Source organism: Oncorhynchus clarkii, unplaced genomic scaffold (assembly GCF_045791955.1).
Source record: "Oncorhynchus clarkii lewisi isolate Uvic-CL-2024 unplaced genomic scaffold, UVic_Ocla_1.0 unplaced_contig_11022_pilon_pilon, whole genome shotgun sequence".
In the NCBI taxonomy this organism is placed as follows: domain Eukaryota; kingdom Metazoa; phylum Chordata; class Actinopteri; order Salmoniformes; family Salmonidae; genus Oncorhynchus; species Oncorhynchus clarkii.
In genome coordinates, this window is record NW_027258795.1 from 19,186 (window position 1) to 40,628 (window position 21,443).

The following is a 21,443-nucleotide window of genomic DNA, read 5'->3' on the forward strand; positions in this document are numbered from 1 at the left end:
CATTTCACCAAGCCATGTCCCAGTATCAAGCCAAGACCCAAGAATGAGGGATTCCACTCGATGGCACAAACTCAAAGTAAAAATGGGCTATATCCTAAACTTGATTTTCTTTGATATTTTTGGTCTTCTTTTAAGGTTAGCATTGTGGCTAGGGTTAAGGTTAGTTTTAAAATCAATTTTTTTTTAGACGATCAATTGTGGAAATAGGCAGTGTTTATGACTTTGTGGCTGTGGTAACTAGTACTTCAATTTTGAAGTAGTTAATTTTCTTCTTCGGGATTGGCTGATCCCTCCTGATGACCCGGTTGGACATGACTCCCAACAGGGTCACCAGGAGGGATCAGCCAATGGAAGTTGGACGCCCCCAGTTGACAACATTAAAATGGCGGAAGCCCTTAATGGCGCTGCCTGTGCTAACACTGCCTTTTGTCCACTACAGGCCTCTATCATGTTCTGTTTCCCCCTCATATCCTTCCCCATCCAGCATAGCAAACACCTCTGCTGTGTTTCAGTGTTACCTATGCTCTGTCCCTATGCCAACAGGAGAACAGACACACAAATACTGAAGATACTCCCTCCCTCCCTTGTTCCCTCCCCTCCCTCCTTTATTCCCTCCCTCCTTTGTTCCCTTCATCCATCCTTCCTCCCCCCTTGTCTGTCTGGATTCCTATAGCAGCCCACACACTTGCACACACACACACACCTGCCACTTCCCTTAGACTGTTTACTGATGGGCCGTGTGATAACCACAGCAGTAGCACAGTAATGGGGGAAACACCCACATATCTGAATACAGTTCTAACTAGTCAACCAGGAAGCCACCTACACAGGGAAATATTCTCTTTCCTTCTCTCTTTCCATCTCTTTTTACTCTTCAACAAAAACTTGAATTGTGTGAGTTTGTTCAACTAGTGGAAGTCTATAGGAACAGCTAGCATGCCATTGAGCACAGAACAGTACTAGCATGCAGCTGACGTGAATTACCTGCTACATTACAGCCAAATATCATTAAATGTATCTAAATGTAAATGTATGTCTTTCACGCCGGCAGGCGGGACTGTGTTTCACCCGGAACATTCTGCAGACAGACGGGTGCCCCTGATAGCCAGAGCTGCCTTGTGGGTATTATTTGGTTTGACTTCAATTGACTGGGTTAGCCATCTGAAGTGAGGAGTTGACTACCACAACCACGACGTTGTTCAGGTATGACATGGCATCTCTGGCTGGCTACTTGTCAGATCAAGACCTGGCCAACTCCACAGGAAGTGGAGGGAATCTCCCTTGAGTCCCTAATGATAAGGATCTTTGGCAATGTCCGTGGCTAGAAACAGGTCTCTCTGTGGTGGTGTAAAGCAGAGAGTGACAGAGTTACACAATTTGTTGTTAGTGAGTGAAGTGATGAGAGCATTATTGTATTTGGTGCAAATCATTCCTTAAGTGCTAGACATCAGCTGAATCTGGTAATGAATGGTGTGGCTGTGGAACAAGTGGAGGAGACTAAATGACTTGGTGTTACCTTAGATTGTTAACTGTCATGGTCAAAACATATCAATTCAATGGTTATAAAGATGGAGAGGGGTCTGTTCGTAATAAAGAGATGCTCGACTGACACCACACTCCACAAAGCAGGTCCTGCAGGCTCTAGTTTGATCTGATCTTGATTATTGTCCAGCCATGTGGTCAAGTCCTCCAGGCTCTAGTTTGATCGTATCTTGATTATTGTCCAGCCATGTGGTCAAGTGCTGCAAGGAAAGACCTAGTTAAGCTGCAGCTGGTCCAGAACAGAGCGGCTCGTCTTGTTCTTCATTGTAATCAGAGGGCTGATATAAATACTATGCTGCCAGTCTCTCCTGGTTAAGAGCTGAGGAGAGACTGGCTGACTGTACTTCTTGTTTTTATATAGAAACATTAATGTTGAAAATTCCAAATTGTTTGCGTAGTCAATTTACACACAGCACTGACACACACACACACCTCAAGACATGCCACCAGGGGTCTTTTCACAGTCTCCAGGTCTAGAACAAATTCAAGGAAATGTACAGTATTATACAGAGCCGTGAGTGAGTGGAACTCCCTTTCAATCTTATGTATCACAAGAGAACAGCAAACCTGTTTTCAATAAACTAATAAAGCAACGCCTCACGCACGCCTCTCCTCCATGTGACCTACTGGTTGTGTGTATGTACTTACATGTGACCTACTGGTTATGTGTCTACTGGTATGTACTGTGTGTGTGATGTTTTTCAGCTCTGAGTAAGAGCTTGTTTTCTCCCAGGCAGACGTTAAACACAACAGCCTTTTGAAAATCAGTGACACACAGACTCTGCTCTAGGCTGGCCTCTGAGTCAAGCTGATAACATCACTGCTCTTCAGCTATCCTTTAGCCCTCATGAAGAAAACTTCTTTAGGATATATTGTCTTTTTATCTATTATTATTATTTATTTATTTTTACCCCTTTTTTTCTCCCCAATTGGTAGTAGTTACAGTCTTGTCTCATCGCTGCAACTCCCGTACTTACTCGGGAGAGACGAAGGTTGAGAGCCATGCGTCCTCCGAAACACAACCCGACCAAGCCACACTGCTTCTTGACACAATGCACATCCAACCCGGAAGCCAGCCGCACCAATGTGTCGGAGGAAACACTATACACCTATCACCCTGGTCAATGTGCACTGCGCCCGGCAGAAGTTGCTAGTGCTCAATGAGACAAGGATATCCCTGCCGGCCTAACCCGGACGACGCTGGGCCAATTGTGCGCTGCCCCATGGGCCTCCCGGTCGCGGACGGCTGCGACAGAGCCTGGAGCAAACCCAGAATCTCTGGTGGCACAGCTAGCACTGTGATGGAGTGCCTTAGACCACTGCGCAACCTGGGAGGCCATATTGTCATATTTTGATACTCAAATGTGTATTTATTTCAACTGTTGTCTGCTCTTCAAAGGTCTAAAATCTAATCTCAACTGATCACACTTAGGCGGTGCTATCACAATACACAGCACCCAGCTAGTTAACTATCACAATACCCAGCTAGCTAACTATCACAATACCCAGCACCCAGCTAGTTAACTATCACAATACCTAGCTAGCTAACTATCACAATACCTAGCTAGCTAACTATCACAATACCCAGCACCCAGCTAGTTAACTATCACAATACCTAGCTAGCTAACTATCACAATACCTAGCTAGCTAACTATCACAATACCCAGCACCCAGCTAGCTAACTATCACAATACCCAGCACCCAGCTAGCTAACTATCACAATACACAGCACCCAGCTAGTTAACTATCACAATACCCAGCTAGCTAACTATCACAATACCCAGCACCCAGCTAGCTAACTATCACAATACCCAGCACCCAGCTAGCTAACTATCACAATACCCAGCACCCAGCTAGCTAACTATCACAATACCCAGCACCCAGCTAGCTAACTATCACAATACACAGCACCCAGCTAGCTAACTATCACAATACCCAGCTAGTTAACTATCACAATACCCAGCACCCAGCTAGCTAACTATCACAATACACAGCACCCAGCTAGCTAACTATCACAATACACAGCACCCAGCTAGCTAACTATCAAAACTAACAAATAACACATATGGAATCATGTAGTAACTAAATAATTGTTAAACAAATCTAAATATATTTTGTATTTGAGATTTGTCAAAGTAGCCAACCTTTGCCTTGATGACAGCTTGGCACACTCTTGGCATTCTCTCAACCAGCTTCATGAGGTAGTCACCTGGAATGCATTTCAATTAACAGGTGTACCTTGTTAAAAGTTAATTTGTGGATTCCTTTCCTCAATGTGTTTGAGCCAATTAGTTGTGTTGTGACAAGGTAGGGGTGGTATACAGAAGATGGCCCTATTTGGTAAAAGACCAAGTCCATATTATGGCAAGGAATTATGCAAATAAGCAAAGAGAAATGTCTCTCCGTTACTTAAAGTACAGGTCAGTCAGTCCGGAAAATGTAAAGAACTTTGAATGTTTCTGCGACCGCACTTGAAGAAACTATCAAGCGCTATGATGAAACTGGTTCTCATGAGGACCGCCACAGGGAAGGAATAGCCAGAGTTCCCTCTGCTGCAGAGGATACGTTCATTAGTTAACTCCACCTCAGGTTGCAGCCCAAATAAATGCTTCACAGAGTTCAAGTAACGCACATCTCAACATCAACTGTTCAGAGGAGACTGCGTGAATCAGTCCTTCATGGTCAAATTGCTGCAAGGTAACCACTAATGAAAGGACACCAATAAGAAGAAGAGACTTGCTTGGGCCAAGAAACATGAGCAATGGACATTAGACTGGTGGAAATCTGTCCTTTGGCCTGATGAGTCCAAATTTGACATTTTTGGTTCCAACTGTCGTGTTGGAACCGAAAGGACAGATTTCCACCGGTCTAATGTCCAGTGCTCGTGTTTCTTGGCCCAAGCAAGTCTCCTTCTTGCTAAGCAAGTCTCCTTCTTGCTTTATACTAAGATTATTTCCAGACAAGGCATTTTTTCCAGCTGTGTGTAACTTTTTATTGAGGTCTTTTTTGGAAGTACATACAGTCAGGATTGCAGTAATGATGATCGTTGCTCAGCAACACTCCGTTCTTTTCATGAGCACCAAATTTAATTTTACATTATTAAGCTTGAAAAGCTGGTGAACGGGAAGTTTGAACGGCTGCTTCCTGAGAACGTCTTGTGTGAACCCAGATTCTGGTTCAGAGTTGGGGTTAAGAGTTAGGATTTAAGGTAGGGATGTCCCAGCTAGCTAGCTATCCCATCACCCACAGCAGCAGCCGGCAGGTTTGGGCCCATAGGCCCTTCACAATGTTCGTTGGATAAAATGGGGGAAGTGTTACCTCTCCAGAAGGAATGCATATGTTAATTATCATTCCGCCCACTCCACTATCAGGACCATGTGCTTTTTTTGGAACACGAAAAGGCCTTGGGTCTGAACTCTGAACTCTGAACTCTGCAGTGAAGGCTGCTGATGCCGTTGTAAAACCACAGGTCTGAATGGGAATCGTTTCCAATGATAAAAAAAAAAAAAAAAAAAAACATTTTTAAAGGAAAAACTTATCTAAAATACAAATATTGCCACATTCTAATAATAATAAGTTATTTAATAAGGCCATGTATGGCTTGAGAACCTGTGAAACAGTGGAGGTCAGTGCCGTTTAAGATGAGGAGGGAATCTTTTTTTTTTTCTTCATTTAAATGAGCGTGGCCTTATTTCTATTACAGCATATTGGATGACTGTCATTCATATTCCATTCACCCAGTTCAGTGTAACAGCGATAGGTTTAGGATACTACATGATACTCTAATTTGCACTATATACATCATGAGGTTGCTACAACCTAGCCTACGAATGGAAGTTTGACACAGGTGCACAGGTCAATGAGACCAATTGGAGTAATCAAGGTGGGTGACACATTCGATACGGCCTAGCCTGCATCTAGCTGATCTGGGCTGTAAGCATTAGTCCAAGCAGTTGTGAATCTTGTGTCCCCAATCATTGCCCTGGGGGATTGGGATCATTTTTTAAATTTTTTTAGACCAAAGCTAAATGTGCCTCCTATTGGCCCTCCAACACCACTTCCAGCAGCATCTGGTCTCCCATCCAGGGACTGACCAGGACCTACCCTGCTTAGCTTCAGAAGCAAGCCAGCTGCTGTCGAACAGTGGGTTTTAATCTGTTATTTGGTGACGTGAATATATTTAGTGTTTAAACAAACAAACAAAAAAGGCTTAACTTTTTTTTAAATAGGTTATGTATTTATTTACTATGAAAATTCTTCTGTCGTCCCGTTCCTCCACTGCTGTAAAGGTTATCAGTATTTCTGCATCACTGCACACTTTGCTCTGCACTCTAACGTAGAAACACCGTGCACCTGGCAACCTTGGTTAGCGCGCACTGCGCCCGGCCCGCCACAGGAGTCGCTGGTGCACGATGAGACAAGGATATCCCTACTGGCCAAACCCTCCCTAACCTGGACGACGCTAGGCCAATTGTACGTCGCCCCACGGACCGGTCGGTTACAACAGAGCCTGGGCGCGAACCCAGAGTCTCTGGTGGCACAGCTGGCGCTGCAGTACAGTGCCCTTAACCACTGTGCCTCTTAACCCCTGACCCCCCCCCCCCTTGGTCTTGGTCACGTGTCTGACGTCTCACTGTATCCTAGTCATTCAGTGTCACTGTATGATGTTTTGTAAATGGAATAATTCATTCCTTCTCACCCTTCCCACTATAACACAGTAGCTAGGTGATGTGTGATGAGCTTGCTGGCATACAAACACTGCTGTGGCATCACTCAGGTGGGTCAGAGTGCTTCACCACCTACTCCTTTGCAATGAGTCCACTCTTCTTACTATGTAAAAGGACTTAGACAATGTTTCAATCACAATATCCACTCCATTTTCAAGCCATTCATCAACTCCACATCTTTCTGCCTGTCTGTCTCCTGATCCTGCTTTTTCTATATATTTTGGTTTTTGGCATATTGACATTTATCCAGACAGTGAGGAAATTGGAGGTGGGAGAAACAGTTGGAAGGGTGGACGCTGGGATTGAAATCCATTGCACTTCCTGGTCGCCCTCTGTGATATAATACAGCTTTCTGGCAGTGTTGTCGTGGTCTGTCAGACAGTCGGAGTGGTTTTACGGCTAACTCTGTCAAGGCCTCTGGGGTCAAGGCCTCTGGGGTCAGCCAGGGCTCTTAGTCACTTCCTCTCCTCCAGGTAATAACTTATGTTCCTCACATCAGGCCTGTAAACCTGTACTCACTCACACCAGACCTGCTATCCTCAGGGCACACATTCTGTTGTCTTGAGTATTAGCAATCCCATGTTAGTGTGCAGTGCAGTGCTCTGACCCTAGCTTACGTTGAGACTGAAAAGAGGATGATTTCTGAGGCATTTTGTGTCTTTTTTTAAAAATAAAGTTTTGTTTTTGGCTGGAGTGGAGGTGCTAGTACCACAAGCTTTTCTGTTTTCTTTTCTTAGAGCAGACAAGTTAGGCCCACCTGCTTGAACAGGAATGAGCCCTGTTAGCTATTTGGGTTATGGGTTCGCAGCCCCCTTCCCAAGGCATTGTGTAAACAGGAAACAGGAAACCCACCTGTCTCAGCTGGTGATGAGTATCCAAGGAGCCTGATGATGAGAAAAAGCCACCATGTATAATTAGCCATTCGGCAGGCAACCCATCACCCTCTCATTAATAGAGCTGCTAGAGCCCAGTCAGGCCTAATTGTTTATGTGCTGTCAGTCAAGTCTTTGTGCTCCCTGTATTTACCATGTCTTTACCATGGGCACCTTGGGGAGGAAACAATGGAACGTCTGTGTGCGAGTGTTGAGAGAGGGGAGAGCGCTAGCCAGCACAGAACCCCACTGCATAACTGAGTAATCACCTCGGGGCACTTCTATCCTCCAGAGCTGAGCGGGCTGCAGCCTCAGAAGAGGCCTCAGTGTTACCTTTCACAAACAGACATGCATACCACTCGCTCCGCCTGGCCTACCCACTCCCTCAGCCTGGCCTACCCACTCCCTCAGCCTGGCCTACCCACTCCCTCAGCCTGGCCTACCCACTTGCTCAGCCTGGCCTACCCACTCGCTCAGCCTGGCCTACCCACTCGCTCAGCCTGGCCTACCCACTCGCTCAGCCTGGCCTACCCACTCGCTCAGCCTGGCCTACCCACTCGCTCAGCCTGGCCTACCCACTCGCTCAGCCTGGCCTACCCACTCGCTCAGCCTGGCCTACCCACTCGCTCAGCCTGGCCTACCCACTCGCTCAGCCTGGCCTACTCACTCGCTCTGCCTGGCCTACGCACTCGCTCTGCCTGGCCTACCCACTCGCTCTGGAACCAGCCCCCTGGGACCCAGGCCCTCCCAGCCCCCTGGGACCCCGACCCTCCCAGCCCTCTGGGACCCCGACCCTCCCAGCCCTCTGGGAACCCAGACCCTCCCAGCCCTCTGGGAACCCAGACCCTCCCAGCCCTCTGGGACCCAGACCCTCCCAGCCCTCTGGGACCCAGACCCTCCCAGCCACCTGGGACCCCGACCCTCCCAGCCCTCTGGGACCCAGACCCTCCCTGGCATCCCATCTCCTTCTCCACACTCATCAATCATACTGGAGCTGGACTGTCTGTCACTGCACAGGGTGTCAGATATATGCCAGCAGGACAATAAACTGATGTGGTTTCTTGACTTAATACATTTTTTTTGGAGATCGACCTCCTACACTTTGGTGCTTCACTCAACTTTCTTCGAAGGTGGTTATTAGTGTGACAATGCAGACAGTGTTTAGAGTTTTATTTTTGTTGCTTTGGGATTGTGTTGTAAAAGCCAAAATGCCTGCTCAGCAGAAAGAGCAGCATGTGTTTCTGATTGCTCTTCAACAGATTGTGTTTCCTTTAATGGTACAGCGGCTCTGTGCTGAGTTAAGACGCTGCTGTCGCACGGCGCCGGGTGCCGGGCTGGCCCTTTAGAAGCAGGGTTCAAAGATACCTCAACACTCATTTAAACATAACAAGCAGTGCTCTCTCTCTCTCGCTGCCGTGCACTGCAAACCGCGGCTGCCGTGCACAAACATAAAATTCCAAAGAAAGAGGGTTCCAATTTACATGGCAAACCAAGTTCGCTCAAAGCCATAGAACAGAGATCAACAAACTATTATATTATGTTGTTACCATGGGTTCCATGACAACAGTATTCTCTTTTATGTTGTTACCATGGGTTCCATGACAACAGTATTCTCTTTTATGTTGTTACCATAGGTTCCATGACAACAGTATTCTCTCTAATGTTGTTACCATAGGTTCCATGACAACAGTATTCTCTTTTATGTTGTTACCATAGGTTCCATGACAACAGTATTCTCTTTTATGTTGTTACCATAGGTTCCATGACAACAGTATTCTCTTATGTTGTTACCATAGGTTCCATGACAACAGTATTCTCTTTTATGTTGTTACCATAGGTTCCATGACAACAGTATTCTCTTTTATGTTGTTACCATAGGTTCCATGACAACATTATTCTCTTTTATGTTGTTACCATAGGTTCCATGACAACAGTATTCTATTTTATGTTGTTACCATGGGTTCCATGACAACAGTATTCTCTTTAATGTTGTTACCATAGGTTCCATGACAACAGTATTCTCTTTTATGTTGTTACCATAGGTTCCATGACAACATTATTCTCTCTAATGTTGTTACCATAGGTTCCATGACAACAGTATTCTCTTTTATGTTGTTACCATAGGTTCCATGACAACAGTATTCTCTTTTATGTTGTTACCATAGGTTCCATGACAACAGTATTCTCTTTTATGTTGTTACCATAGGTTCCATGACAACAGTATTCTCTTTTATGTTGTTACCATAGGTTCCATGACAACAGTATTCTCTTTTATGTTGTTACCATAGGTTCCATGACAACAGTATTCTCTTTTATGTTACCATAGGTTCCATGACAACAGTATTCTCTTTTATGTTGTTACCATAGGTTCCATGACAACAGTATTCTCTTTTATGTTGTTACCATAGGTTCCATGACAACAGTATTCTCTTTTATGTTGTTACCATAGGTTCCATGACAACAGTATTCTCTTTTATGTTGTTACCATGGGTTCCATGACAACAGTATTCTCTTTTATGTTGTTACCATAGGTTCCATGACAACAGTATTCTCTTTTATGTTGTTACCATAGGTTCCATGACAACAGTATTCTCTTTTATGTTGTTACCATAGGTTCCATGACAACAGTATTCTCTTTTATGTTGTTACCATATGTTCCATGACAACAGTATTCTCTTTTATGTTGTTACCATAGGTTCCATGACAACAGTATTCTCTTTTATGTTGTTACCATAGGTTCCATGACAACAGTATTCTCTTTTATGTTGTTACCATATGTTCCATGACAACAGTATTCTCTCTAATGTTGTTACCATAGGTTCCATGACAACAGTATTCTCTTTTATGTTGTTACCATAGGTTCCATGACAACATTATTCTCTCTAATGTTGTTACCATAGGTTCCATGACAACAGTATTCTCTTTTATGTTGTTACCATAGGTTCCATGACAACATTATTCTCTCTAATGTTGTTACCATAGGTTCCATGACAACAGTATTCTCTTTTATGTTGTTACCATAGGTTCCATGACAACAGTATTCTCTTTTATGTTGTTACCATAGGTTCCATGACAACAGTATTCTCTTTTATGTTGTTACCATAGGTTCCATGACAACAGTATTCTCTTTTATGTTGTTACCATAGGTTCCATGACAACAGTATTCTCTTTTATGTTGTTACCATAGGTTCCATGACAACAGTATTCTCTTTTATGTTACCATAGGTTCCATGACAACAGTATTCTCTTTTATGTTGTTACCATAGGTTCCATGACGACCTCAATCTAAAGCGATGTAATTGTCCTGCACATTTTTGGTGTCCAACTGAAACTGAAATATCTATATCTTGAGTTGAACTTGTTGAAACTACTTGCACATGTGACTCAAAATGGCTTCTCATCCTCCACTTTTATGTTATTAATTGTGTGTATGCACAGTGCATTCGGAAAGTAGTCGCACCCCTTGACTTTTCACCCCCAAAAAATTACTTTACAGCCTTATTCTAAAATGTATTTCATTTTTTCTCATCAATCTACACACAATACCCCATAATGACATCACAATACCCCATAATGACATCACAATACCCCATAATGACATCACAATACCCCATAATGACATCCCAATACCCCATAATGACATCCCAATACCCCATAATGACATCCCAATACCCCATAATGACATCCCAATACCCCATAATGACATCACAATACCCCATAATGACATCCCAATACCCCATAATGACATCCCAATACCCCATAATGACATCCCAATACCCCATAATGACATCCCAATACCCCATAATGACATCCCAATACCCCATAATGACATCCCAATACCCCATAATGACATCCCAATACCCCATAATGACATCCCAATACCCCATAATGACATCCCAATACCCCATAATGACATCCCAATACCCCATAATGACATCCCAATACCCCATAATGACATCCCAATACCCCATAATGACATCCCAATACCCCATAATGACATCCCAATACCCCATAATGACATCACAATACCCCATAATGACATCACAATACCCCATAATGACATCACAATACCCCATAATGACATCACAATACCCCATAATGACATCCCAATACCCCATAATGACATCCCAATACCCCATAATGACATCCCAATACCCCATAATGACATCCCAATACCCCATAATGACATCTCAATACCCCATAATGACATCACAATACCCCACAATGACATCACAATACATCATAATGACAAAGCAAAAACAGGTTTTTAGACATTTTTGCACATTTACACAAGTATTCAGACCTTTTACTCAGTACTTTGTTGAAGAGCCTTTTGGCAGCGATTTACAGCCTCCAGTCTTCTTGGGTATGACGCTACAAGCTTGGGACACCTGTATTTGGGGAGTTTCTCCCATTCTTCTCTCCTGATCCTCTCAAGCTCTGTCTGGTTGGATGGGGAGCGTCGCTGCACAACTATTTTCAGGTCTCTACAGAGATGTTAGATCGGGTTCAAGTCCGGGCTCTGGCTGCAGAGATGGTTGTTCCTCTGAAAGGACTAGAGCGCTGTCAGAGTGACCATCGGGTTCCTGGGCACCTCCCTGACCACGCCCCTTCTCCCCCGATCGCTCAGTTTCCCGGGCGGCCAGCTCTAGGAAGAGTCTTGGCGGTTCCAAACTTCTTCCATTTAAGAATGATGGAGGCCACTGTGTTCCTGGGAACCTTCAATGCTGCAGACATTCTTTTGGTACCCTTCCCCAGATCTGTGCCTCGACACAATTCCTTCGACCTCATGGCTTGGTCTTTGCTGAATGAATGAATGAATGAATGCTCTCCCTTTCCCCCTCCCAGGTGATGCCCTTCTCTGGCAGTCTAAATGGGGATCTCCTTCTGGGCGTGGGCAGTAGCTGCAGCGTCGGACCAGACCTCTCCCTCCCCCAGAAGGCCCTGGTTCGTTCTAGCCCTTCTGTGGCGCCCGCAGACTACCTGGAGCGTCCTGAGGTTCTGGCTCGGGGTCAGAGCGCCAACGCCACGGCGCTGCCGTTGAAGAAGGAGGTGCCCCTCCACCTGTGCAGCACCACCAACCAGCAGCACAAGCAGGTGGGTGTCCAGCAGCAGATCCCCACCAAGCTGGCAGCCCTGAGCTCAAAGAGTTCGAAGAGTGCCAAGGCCACCCACCGCACCGACAGCACAGGTAAGACCAGCCACAACACATCACCACCCTACAGTAGGATAGCAGGTCACTCCCTACTGTTGATCTATGATGTAATGTTGATCTAATGTTGATCTATGATGTAATGTTGGTCTATGATGTAATCTAATCTAATGTTGAATCCAAGATGGCGCCGCAGTCGGACTTTTGTTTTTGTCTTGTCCCGTCCCGTGTATATATCGTTTTCTTCGTATATATTTTTAAGTTCAATTTCCATCTATGGACTGAACATACTCTCCTGCAACCCTCCTCACCCAATGTGGTACGGATCTGCAACCCCCACCAGAAGCTAGCCAGCTAACTAGCTAGTAGTCAGTTAGCCACTACCTAGCAGTCAGTTAGCCACTACCTAGCAGTCAGTTAGCCACTACCTAGCGGTCAGTTAGCCACTACCTAGCGGTCAGTTAGCCACTACCTAGCGGTCAGTTAGCCACTACCTAGCGGTCATCACCGTTGAACATCAGCCAGTCTGCACAGCGCGATATCAACCCAGAGCATATCGGACTGCCTTGTCTCTACCACATCTCCGGATTCCTACCGCAAGCTCTGAACCTTCACACCTGATCATCGCAGATAGCTAGCTGCTAGGAGTGGCTAATCCTGGCTAACGTTTCTGTCCCGACGCAAGCAACAGTTAGCCTGGAGCTAACCTCGAGCTAGACCCATCTCCAGGCTAGCCGAAGAGGTCCATCAGCCAATTCTTGGGCTACAATACCTCTTTTGCCAATTGGCCTGGACTGCCGACACGGAGACCCGCCAATCCATCACGACCGGTCTGTCGACGTAACCGTCCGAGGTGGTTTCAACAGGCTCTTCTGTTGCGACGTCCCCAGAGGCTCATCTGCTAGCCCCGGCCCGCTAGCTGTCTGAATCGTCGTGTCTCCAGCTCGCCTAGCATAGTAGCGATTACTGAATTGGTTCCCTGACTCATATATTGCTACTCACTGGACCCAATGATCACTCGGCTACACACGCCTCTCCCTTATGTCAATATGCCTTGTCTATTGCTGTTTTGGTTAGTGATTGTCTTATTTCACTGTAGAGCCTCCAGCCCTGCCCAATATGCCTTATGCCCTTTTGTTCCACCCCCCACACATGCGGTGATCTCACCTGGCTTAACTGGTGCCTCTAGAGACAAAACCTCCCTCATCGTCACTCAGTGCCTAGATTTACCTCCACTGGACTCACTTCCTACCACACCCTTGTCTGTACATTATGCCTTGAATATATTCTTCCGCACCCAGAGATCTGCTCCTTTTACTTTGTTCCCGAACACACTAGACGACCAGTTCTTATAGCCTTTACCCGTACTCTTATCATACTCCTCCTCTGTTCATCTGGTGATGTAGAGGTTAACCCAGGCCCTTGCTTGACATCATGGGAAAATCAAAAGAAATCAGCCAAGACCTCAGGAAAAAAAAAATGTGTATACCTCCACAAGTCTGGTTCATCCTTGGGAGTAATTTCCAAACGCCTGAAGGTACCACAGTCATCTGTACAAACAATAGTACCCAAGTATAAACACCATGGGACCACGCAGCCGTCATACTGCTCAGGAAGGAGACGCGTTCTGTCTCCAAGAGATGAACATACTTTGGTGCGATAAGTGCAAATCAATCCCAGAACAACAGCAAAGGACCTTGTGAAGATGCTGGAGAAAACGGGTATAAAAGTATCTATATCCACAGTAAAATGAGTCCTATATCGACAACCTGAAAGGCCGCTCAACAAGGAAGAAGCCACTGCTCCAAACCTGCCATAAAAATGCCAGACTACTGATTGCATCTGCACATGGGGACAAAGATCGTAATTTTTGGAGAAATGTCCTCTGGTCTGATGAAACAAAAATAGAACTGTTTGGCCATAATGACCATGATGTTTGGCTTGCAAGCCGAAGAACACCATCCCAACCGTGAAGCAAGGGGGTGGCAGCATCATGTTGTGGGGGTGCTTTGCTGCAGGAGGGACTGGTGCACTTCACAAAATAGATGGCATCATGAGGCAGGAAAATTATGTAGATATATTGAAGCAACATCTCAAGACATCAGTCAGGAAGTTAAAGCTTGGTCGCAAATCCCAAATGGACAATGACACCAAGCATACTTCCAAAGTTGTGGCAAAATGGCTTAAGTGGAGTGGCCATCACAAAGCCCTGATACTATATTTGTGGGCAGAACTGAAAAAGCCTCCAGCCTCCGCAAGCAAGGAGGCCTACAAATCTGACTCGGTCACACCACTTTGTCAGGAGGAATGGGCCAAAATTCACCCAACTTATTGTGGGAAGCTCGAAACGTTTGACCCAAGTTAAACAAAAAATTATTATTATTATTTTTTTTTTTTGAATTTTTGTTTTTAATCTTTTTGAATTTTTACCCCTTTTTCTCCCCAATTTCGTAGTATCCAATTGTTATCCTATCTTGTCTCATCGCTACAACTCCCGTACGGGCTCGGGAGAGACGAAGGTTGAAAGTCATGCGTCCTCCGATACACAACCCAACCAAGCCGCACTGCTTCTTAACACAGCGCGCGTCCAACCCGGAAGCCAGCCGCACCAATGTGTCGGAGGAAACACCGTGCACCTGGCCACCTTGGTTAGCGCACACTGCGCCCAGCCCGCCACAGGAGTCGCTGGTGCGCGATGAGACAAGGACACCCCTACCGACCAAGCCCTCCCTAACCCGGGCGACGCTAGGCCAATTGTGCGTCGCCCCACGGACCTCCCGGTCGCGGCCGGTTACGACAGAGCCTGGGCGCGAACCCAGGAACTCTGATGGCACAGCTGGCGCTGCAGTACAGCGCCCTTAACCACTGCGCCACCCGGGAGGCCCCAAGTTAAACAATTTAAAGGCAATGCTACCAAATACTAATTGAGTGTATGTAAACTTCTGACATTTCACATAATTAAAATAAAGTGGTGATCCTAACTGACATAAGATGGGGAAGTTTTACTAGGATTAAATGTCAGGAGTTGTGAAAAACTGAGTTTAAATGTATTTGGCTAAGGTGTATGTAAACTTCCGACTTCAACTGTTTGTGTCTGGTTAGACTGTAAACTCTCCTTCCAGACTCACAGTAAGCATCTCCAATCCAAAATTAAATCTAGAATCGGCTTCCTATTTTGCAACAAAGCGTCCTTCACGCATGCTGCCAAACATACCCTTGTAAAACTGACCATCCTACCGATCCTTGACTTCGGTGATGTCATTTACAACATAGCCTCCAACACTCTACTCAGCAAACTGGATGTAGTCTATCACAGTGCCATCCATTTTGTCACCAAAGCCCCATATACTACCCACCACTGCGACCTGTATGCTCTCGTTGGCTGGCCCTCGCTACATGTTCGCCCTCGTTGGCTGGCCCTCGCTACATGTTCGCCCTCGTTGGCTGGCCCTCGCTACATGTTCGCCGCTTTTGTCGCACTGCTTTGCTTTATCTTGGCCAGGTTGCAAATGAGAACTTACTCTCAACTGGGCCTACCTGGTTAAATAAAGGTGTTCTCAACTGGCCTACCTGGTTAAATAAAGGTGTTCTCAACTGGCCTACCTGGTTAAATAAAGGTGTTCTCAACTAGCCTACCTGGTTAAATAAAGGTGTTCTCAACTGGCCTACCTGGTTAAATAAAGGTGTTCTCAACTGGCCTACCTGGTTAAATAAAGGTGTTCTCAACTGGCCTACCTGGTTAAATAAAGGTGTTCTCAACTGGCCTACCTGGTTAAATAAAGGTGTTCTCAACTGGCCTACCTGGTTAAATAAAGGTGTTCTCAACTAGCCTACCTGGTTAAATAAAGGTGTTCTCAACTGGCCTACCTGGTTAAATAAAGGTGTTCTCAACTGGGCCTACCTGGTTAAATAAAGGTGTTCTCAACTAGCCTACCTGGTTAAATAAAGGTGTTCTCAACTAGCCTACCTGGTTAAATAAAGGTGTTCTCAACTGGCCTACCTGGTTAAATAAAGGTGTTCTCAACTAGCCTACCTGGTTAAATAAAGGTGTTCTCAACTAGCCTACCTGGTTAAATAAAGGTGTTCTCAACTAGCCTACCTGGTTAAATAAAGGTGTTCTCAACTGGCCTACCTGGTTAAATAAAGGTGTTCTCAACTGACCTACCTGGTTAAATAAAGGTGTTCTCAACTGGCCTACCTGGTTAAATAAAGGTGTTCTCAACTAGCCTACCTGGTTAAATAAAGGTGTTCTCAACTAGCCTACCTGGTTAAATAAAGGTGTTCTCAACTGGCCTACCTGGTTAAATAAAGGTGTTCTCAACTAGCCTACCTGGTTAAATAAAGGTGTTCTCAACTAGCCTACCTGGTTAAATAAAGGTGTTCTCAACTGGACTACCTGGTTAAATAAAGGTGTTCTCAACTAGCCTACCTGGTTAAATAAAGGTGTTCTCAACTAGCCTACCTGGTTAAATAAAGGTGTTCTCAACTAGCCTACCTGGTTAAATAAAGGTGTTCTCAACTGGGTCTACCTGGTTAAATAAAGGTGAAATAAAAAAAAAACGTATTTTCTTTGTTGAGCTCAGGAAATGTAAATAAAATTAAACGGTAGCCACACCCTGCACTAGTAAAAGCTGACTATGTAGGTTAAAGGCTGACTATGTAGGTTAAAGGCTGACTATGTAGGTTAAAGGCTGACTATGTAGGTTAAAGGCTGACTATGTAGGTTAAAGGCTGACTATGTAGGTTAAAGGCTGACTATGTAGGTTAAAGGCTGACTATGTAGGTTAAAGGCTGACTATGTAGGTTAAAGGCTGACTATGTAGGTTAAAGGCTGACTATGTAGGTTAAAGGCTGACTATGTAGGTTAAAGGCTGACTATGTAGGTTAAAGGCTGACTATGTAGGTTAAAGGCTGACTATGCAGGTTAAAGGCTGACTATGCAGGTTAAAGGCTGACTATGCAGGTTAAAGGCTGACTATGTAGGTTAAAGGCTGACTGTAGGTTAAAGGCTGACTATGTAGGTTAAAGGCTGACTATGTAGGTTAAAGGCTGACTATGTAGGTTAAAGGCTGACTATGTAGGTTAAAGGCTGACTATGTAGGTTAAAGGCTGACTATGTAGGTTAAAGGCTGACTATGTAGGTTAAAGGCTGACTATGTAGGTTAAAGGCTGACTATGTAGGTTAAAGGCTGACTATGTAGGTTAAAGGCTGACTATGTAGGTTAAAGGCTGACTATGCAGGTTAAAGGCTGACTATGTAGGTTAAAGGCTGACTATGTAGGTTAAAGGCTGACTATGTAGGTTAAAGGCTGACTATGTAGGTTAAAGGCTGACTATGTAGGTTAAAGTCTGACTATGTAGGTTAAAGGCTGACTATGTAGGTTAAAGGCTGACTATGTAGGTTAAAGGCTGACTGTAGGTTAAAGGCTGACTGTAGGTTAAAGGCTGACTATGTAGGTTAAAGGCTGACTATGTAGGTTAAAGGCTGACTATGTAGGTTAAAGGCTGACTATGTAGGTTAAAGGCTGACTATGTAGGTTAAAGGCTGACTATGTAGGTTAAAGGCTGACTATGTAGGTTAAAGGCTGACTATGTAGGTTAAAGGCTGACTATGTAGGTTAAAGGCTGACTATGTAGGTTAAAGGCTGACTATGCAGGTTAAAGGCTGACTATGCAGGTTAAAGGCTGACTATGTAGGTTAAAGGCTGACTATGTAGGTTAAAGGCTGACTATGTAGGTTAAAGGCTGACTATGTAGGTTAAAGGCTGACTATGTAGGTTAAAGGCTGACTATGTAGGTTAAAGGCTGACTATGTAGGTTAAAGGCTGACTATGTAGGTTAAAGGCTGACTATGTAGGTTAAAGGCTGACTATGCAGGTTAAAGGCTGACTATGCAGGTGAAAGTCTGACTATGTAGGTTAAAGTCTGACTATGTAGGTTAAAGGCTGACTATGCAGGTTAAAGGCTGACTATGCAGATGAAAGTCTGCCTCTCAAACACACCTATCTCCTGAAGCGTCCTAAGCAGACACACCACTGTGAGGCTATTTACTTCAGGATCAGGTGGGACTTTCTGCTACGTGAGAAGACCGTACAAATCGAAGCCTGCCTGGTGCCTCTGGTCGAACAGTGTGATACCTACACCCTGGCTTCTGAAAACACGTCTCTGGCCTTACTGATCTTAATGGTGCTCCATCATGATCACATTAGCTGCTGTGAACTGGCCAATAACACAGTAATTGGAATGGAATGGAATGTAATGGGACTGTCCTCTGTTCTCTCCCCTCTCTCTCTGTCTTTGTTCTCTCCCCTCTCTCTCTCTCTGTTCTCTCTCCTCTCTCTCTCTCTGTTCTCTCTCCTCTCTCTCTCTCTGTTCTCTCTCCTCTCTCTCTCTCTGTTCTCTCTCCTCTCTCTCTCTCTGTTCTCTCTCCTCTGTCTCTCTCTGTTCTCTCTCTCCCCCCCCCCTCTCTCTCTCCCCCTCCCCCTCCCTCTCTCCCCCTCCCCCCCTCTCTCTCTCCCCCTCCCCCTCTCTCTCTCTCCCTCCCCCCTCTCTCTCTCCCCCTCCCCCTCTCTCTCTCCCTCCCCCCTCTCTCTCTCCCTCCCCTCGCTCTCTCTCTGTTCTCCCCCCTCTCTCTGTCTCCCCCCTCTCTCTGTCTCCCCCCTCTCTCTCCCTCCCCCTCTCTCTCTCTGTCCCCCCCTCTCTCTCTCTGTCCCCCCCTCTCTCTCTCTCTGTTCTCTCCCCTCTCTCTCTCCCCCTCTCTCTCTCCCCCTCCCCCTCTCTCTCTCTCCCTCCCTCTCTCTCTCCCTCCCTCTCTCTCTCTCTCTCTCCCCCCCTCTCTCTCTCTCTCTGTCCCCCCCTCTCTCTCTGTATCTGTTCTCTCTCTCTTACCCTCTCGCTGTTGCGCTCTTTTTCTACCAACCCCCTCATCTCTGTCCCCCCCCCCCCCCCTCTCCCAGCCTCTCTGGATATGAAGCAAATGCTGCCTATGAAGTTGTCAGCCAAAGAGGACGGCACTCTGAAAGCCAAGCGCTCCATCAGCCCTAACCAGCAGCTTCCTCACACCCTAGTCCACTCCCAGTCCATGCACTTGACAGGTAACACACACATTCGCAAACTCACACACACACTCTCGCTCTCTCTCACTCTCACTCACTCACACACACACCACTACCCCTATCTAAAACCAAATGGCTGAGTGCTATCTCTCTGGCTCTCTTCCCCACAGTTTCATCGAGCCTTCCAGACAGGGGGCCAGAAAACCAGCCCGCCGGCCTACAGAAGCCCCCCAGCCAGGCCTCCAACCCCCTGCACATTCACACCCAGCCCCAGGCTCCTAACCCCCTCCATACCCAGAGCCCTAACCCCCCTCCAGCACAGGCCCCTGTCCACAGCCACAGCCTGCCCCCTCCATGCAGGATCCCTGAGGATGTAATCTTCTTCTGAGCCCCCCGTCCCCCCCACGTCAGTCAGGGACCAAAGGGAGGCCTGTGATGTCACATCTCTAGAAACCGTTCAGATCTGGGACGCAACACGTTGCCGTAAAAAAAAGAGTCATTTAAAACATGTAAAAAAGATAACTCTGTTCATTCTTAGAAGAATCTATATAATCACGTCTCCCTAAAACTAATTCCAATAATTGTTTTGAATCATTTGTTTTATTGAACCGCCGATTGTTGAATATGAAGAAAGACAACTATGATTAATATGAAGGTTTATTTTAAACATGAAGGGGTCACGTGACGTTCTGGACAAATCCAGAAAGGAGAGGGGGGGGGTTGGAGAGTGAGTTTGGGGAGCGAGTTTGGGGAGCGAGTTTGGGGAGCGAGTTTGAGGAGCGAGTTTGGAGAGCGAGTTTGGAGAGCGAGTTTGGAGAGCGCGATTGGAGAGCGCGATTGGAGAGCGATTGGGGAGGAGAGGGATTGGGTAGAGAGAGGAGGAGAGGGATTGGGTAGAGAGAGGAGGAGAGGGATTGGGTAGAGAGAGGAGGAGAGGGATTGGGTAGAGAGAGGAGGAGAGGGATTGGGTAGAGAGAGGAGGAGAGGGATTGGGGAGCGAGGGGAGGAGAGGGATTGGGGAGCGAGGGGAGGAGAGGGATTGGGTAGAGAGAGGAGGAGAGGGATTGGGTAGAGAGAGGAGGAGAGGGATTGGGGAGTGAGAGGGGGAGAGTCTCCTGACATAATGTACACCTTTTGGAAGCAGTGGAGCCACAGGAAGCGTCAGACTGATGGCATCGCTCGATGTCCTGTGTGTTGTTTTATTTTGCACAGTCCAAATACTCCTTTTACAGGCCGACGTGACGTTACTGTGATGCTTTGGACTTTGGGTGGACCCATCAATTAAGTTGTAACTATGAAGGGTTAATTTTATTTCAGTGTTGTTGTTTTTTTCTTCCCTTAATCATGTGTTTCTCGAAAAGACTGAACAGTTGTTGTGCAGTTGTTGTAATTGATATTGGCTCCTTTTGTTGAAGATGTCTTGGTTCGGTCCACTGTTGGGACAGACGGGCTTATTTAAAATAACATTTTATTTTCATTTTAATCTCACTGTAAACAGAATGTTTGATTTGATTTTAGAGAATTGACTTTAAATACCGCTAGCCATAGACGAGTTATCTTATTTAGAACGTCATCATTATAATTCATACCAGATTTTGAATCGACGGCTTTTTTAAACGCTTCCATTGTAATTGTATACAGCGTGTGTAAATACAACCAACCTTGTTGTGTAGCGAAGATTATTTGAACATGAAGCCATTCTGTATAACCAACAATGACTTAGGGATGCTGTGACACTGGTTTAGACGTCTCCCTAGCACTGCCTGGGTCCCAGGGCGAGGGCCACTCTCATGGCATCCCCTTCCTAATTTCTGTCTAGGCACACGGACCATTTCATACATGATAACAATATGGAAGGGGGGGGGGGGGGGTGTCACAGAATGGTTAGATAAGCAGTAGTGCGGACACTGAAGGATTTCATAGCTTGATTATACTGTAAAGCTGTAAACCATTTAAGTAATGTTTAAACAAGCCAGTATCTTACAAATGTAAGATGTATCATTCAGTTTTTATTGATTAAGTTTGGTGTGATTTTGCATTAGCAGCAGGTCCTGAATCACAACGTGGTTTCCACACATGTCCTTCAGCCTGGTCA

At 45.7% G+C, this 21,443-nt stretch overlaps 1 protein-coding gene across 1 annotated transcript in view; it reads left to right on the forward strand.

The window, feature by feature from the left end:
• The window catches only part of LOC139398566 (rho guanine nucleotide exchange factor 18-like), a 37,254-nt gene extending 16,809 nt beyond the window's left edge, over nt 1-20,445 (forward strand). Inside the window, exons 10-12 of the mRNA XM_071144500.1 lie at nt 11,990-12,332; nt 19,250-19,387; nt 19,519-20,445. Coding sequence (XP_071000601.1) covers nt 11,990-12,332; nt 19,250-19,387; nt 19,519-19,736 — 699 coding nt within the window. The 3' untranslated portion in view covers nt 19,737-20,445. The remainder of the gene's footprint in view (nt 1-11,989; nt 12,333-19,249; nt 19,388-19,518) is intronic.
• Nucleotides 20,446-21,443: the final 998 nt, after the last annotated feature.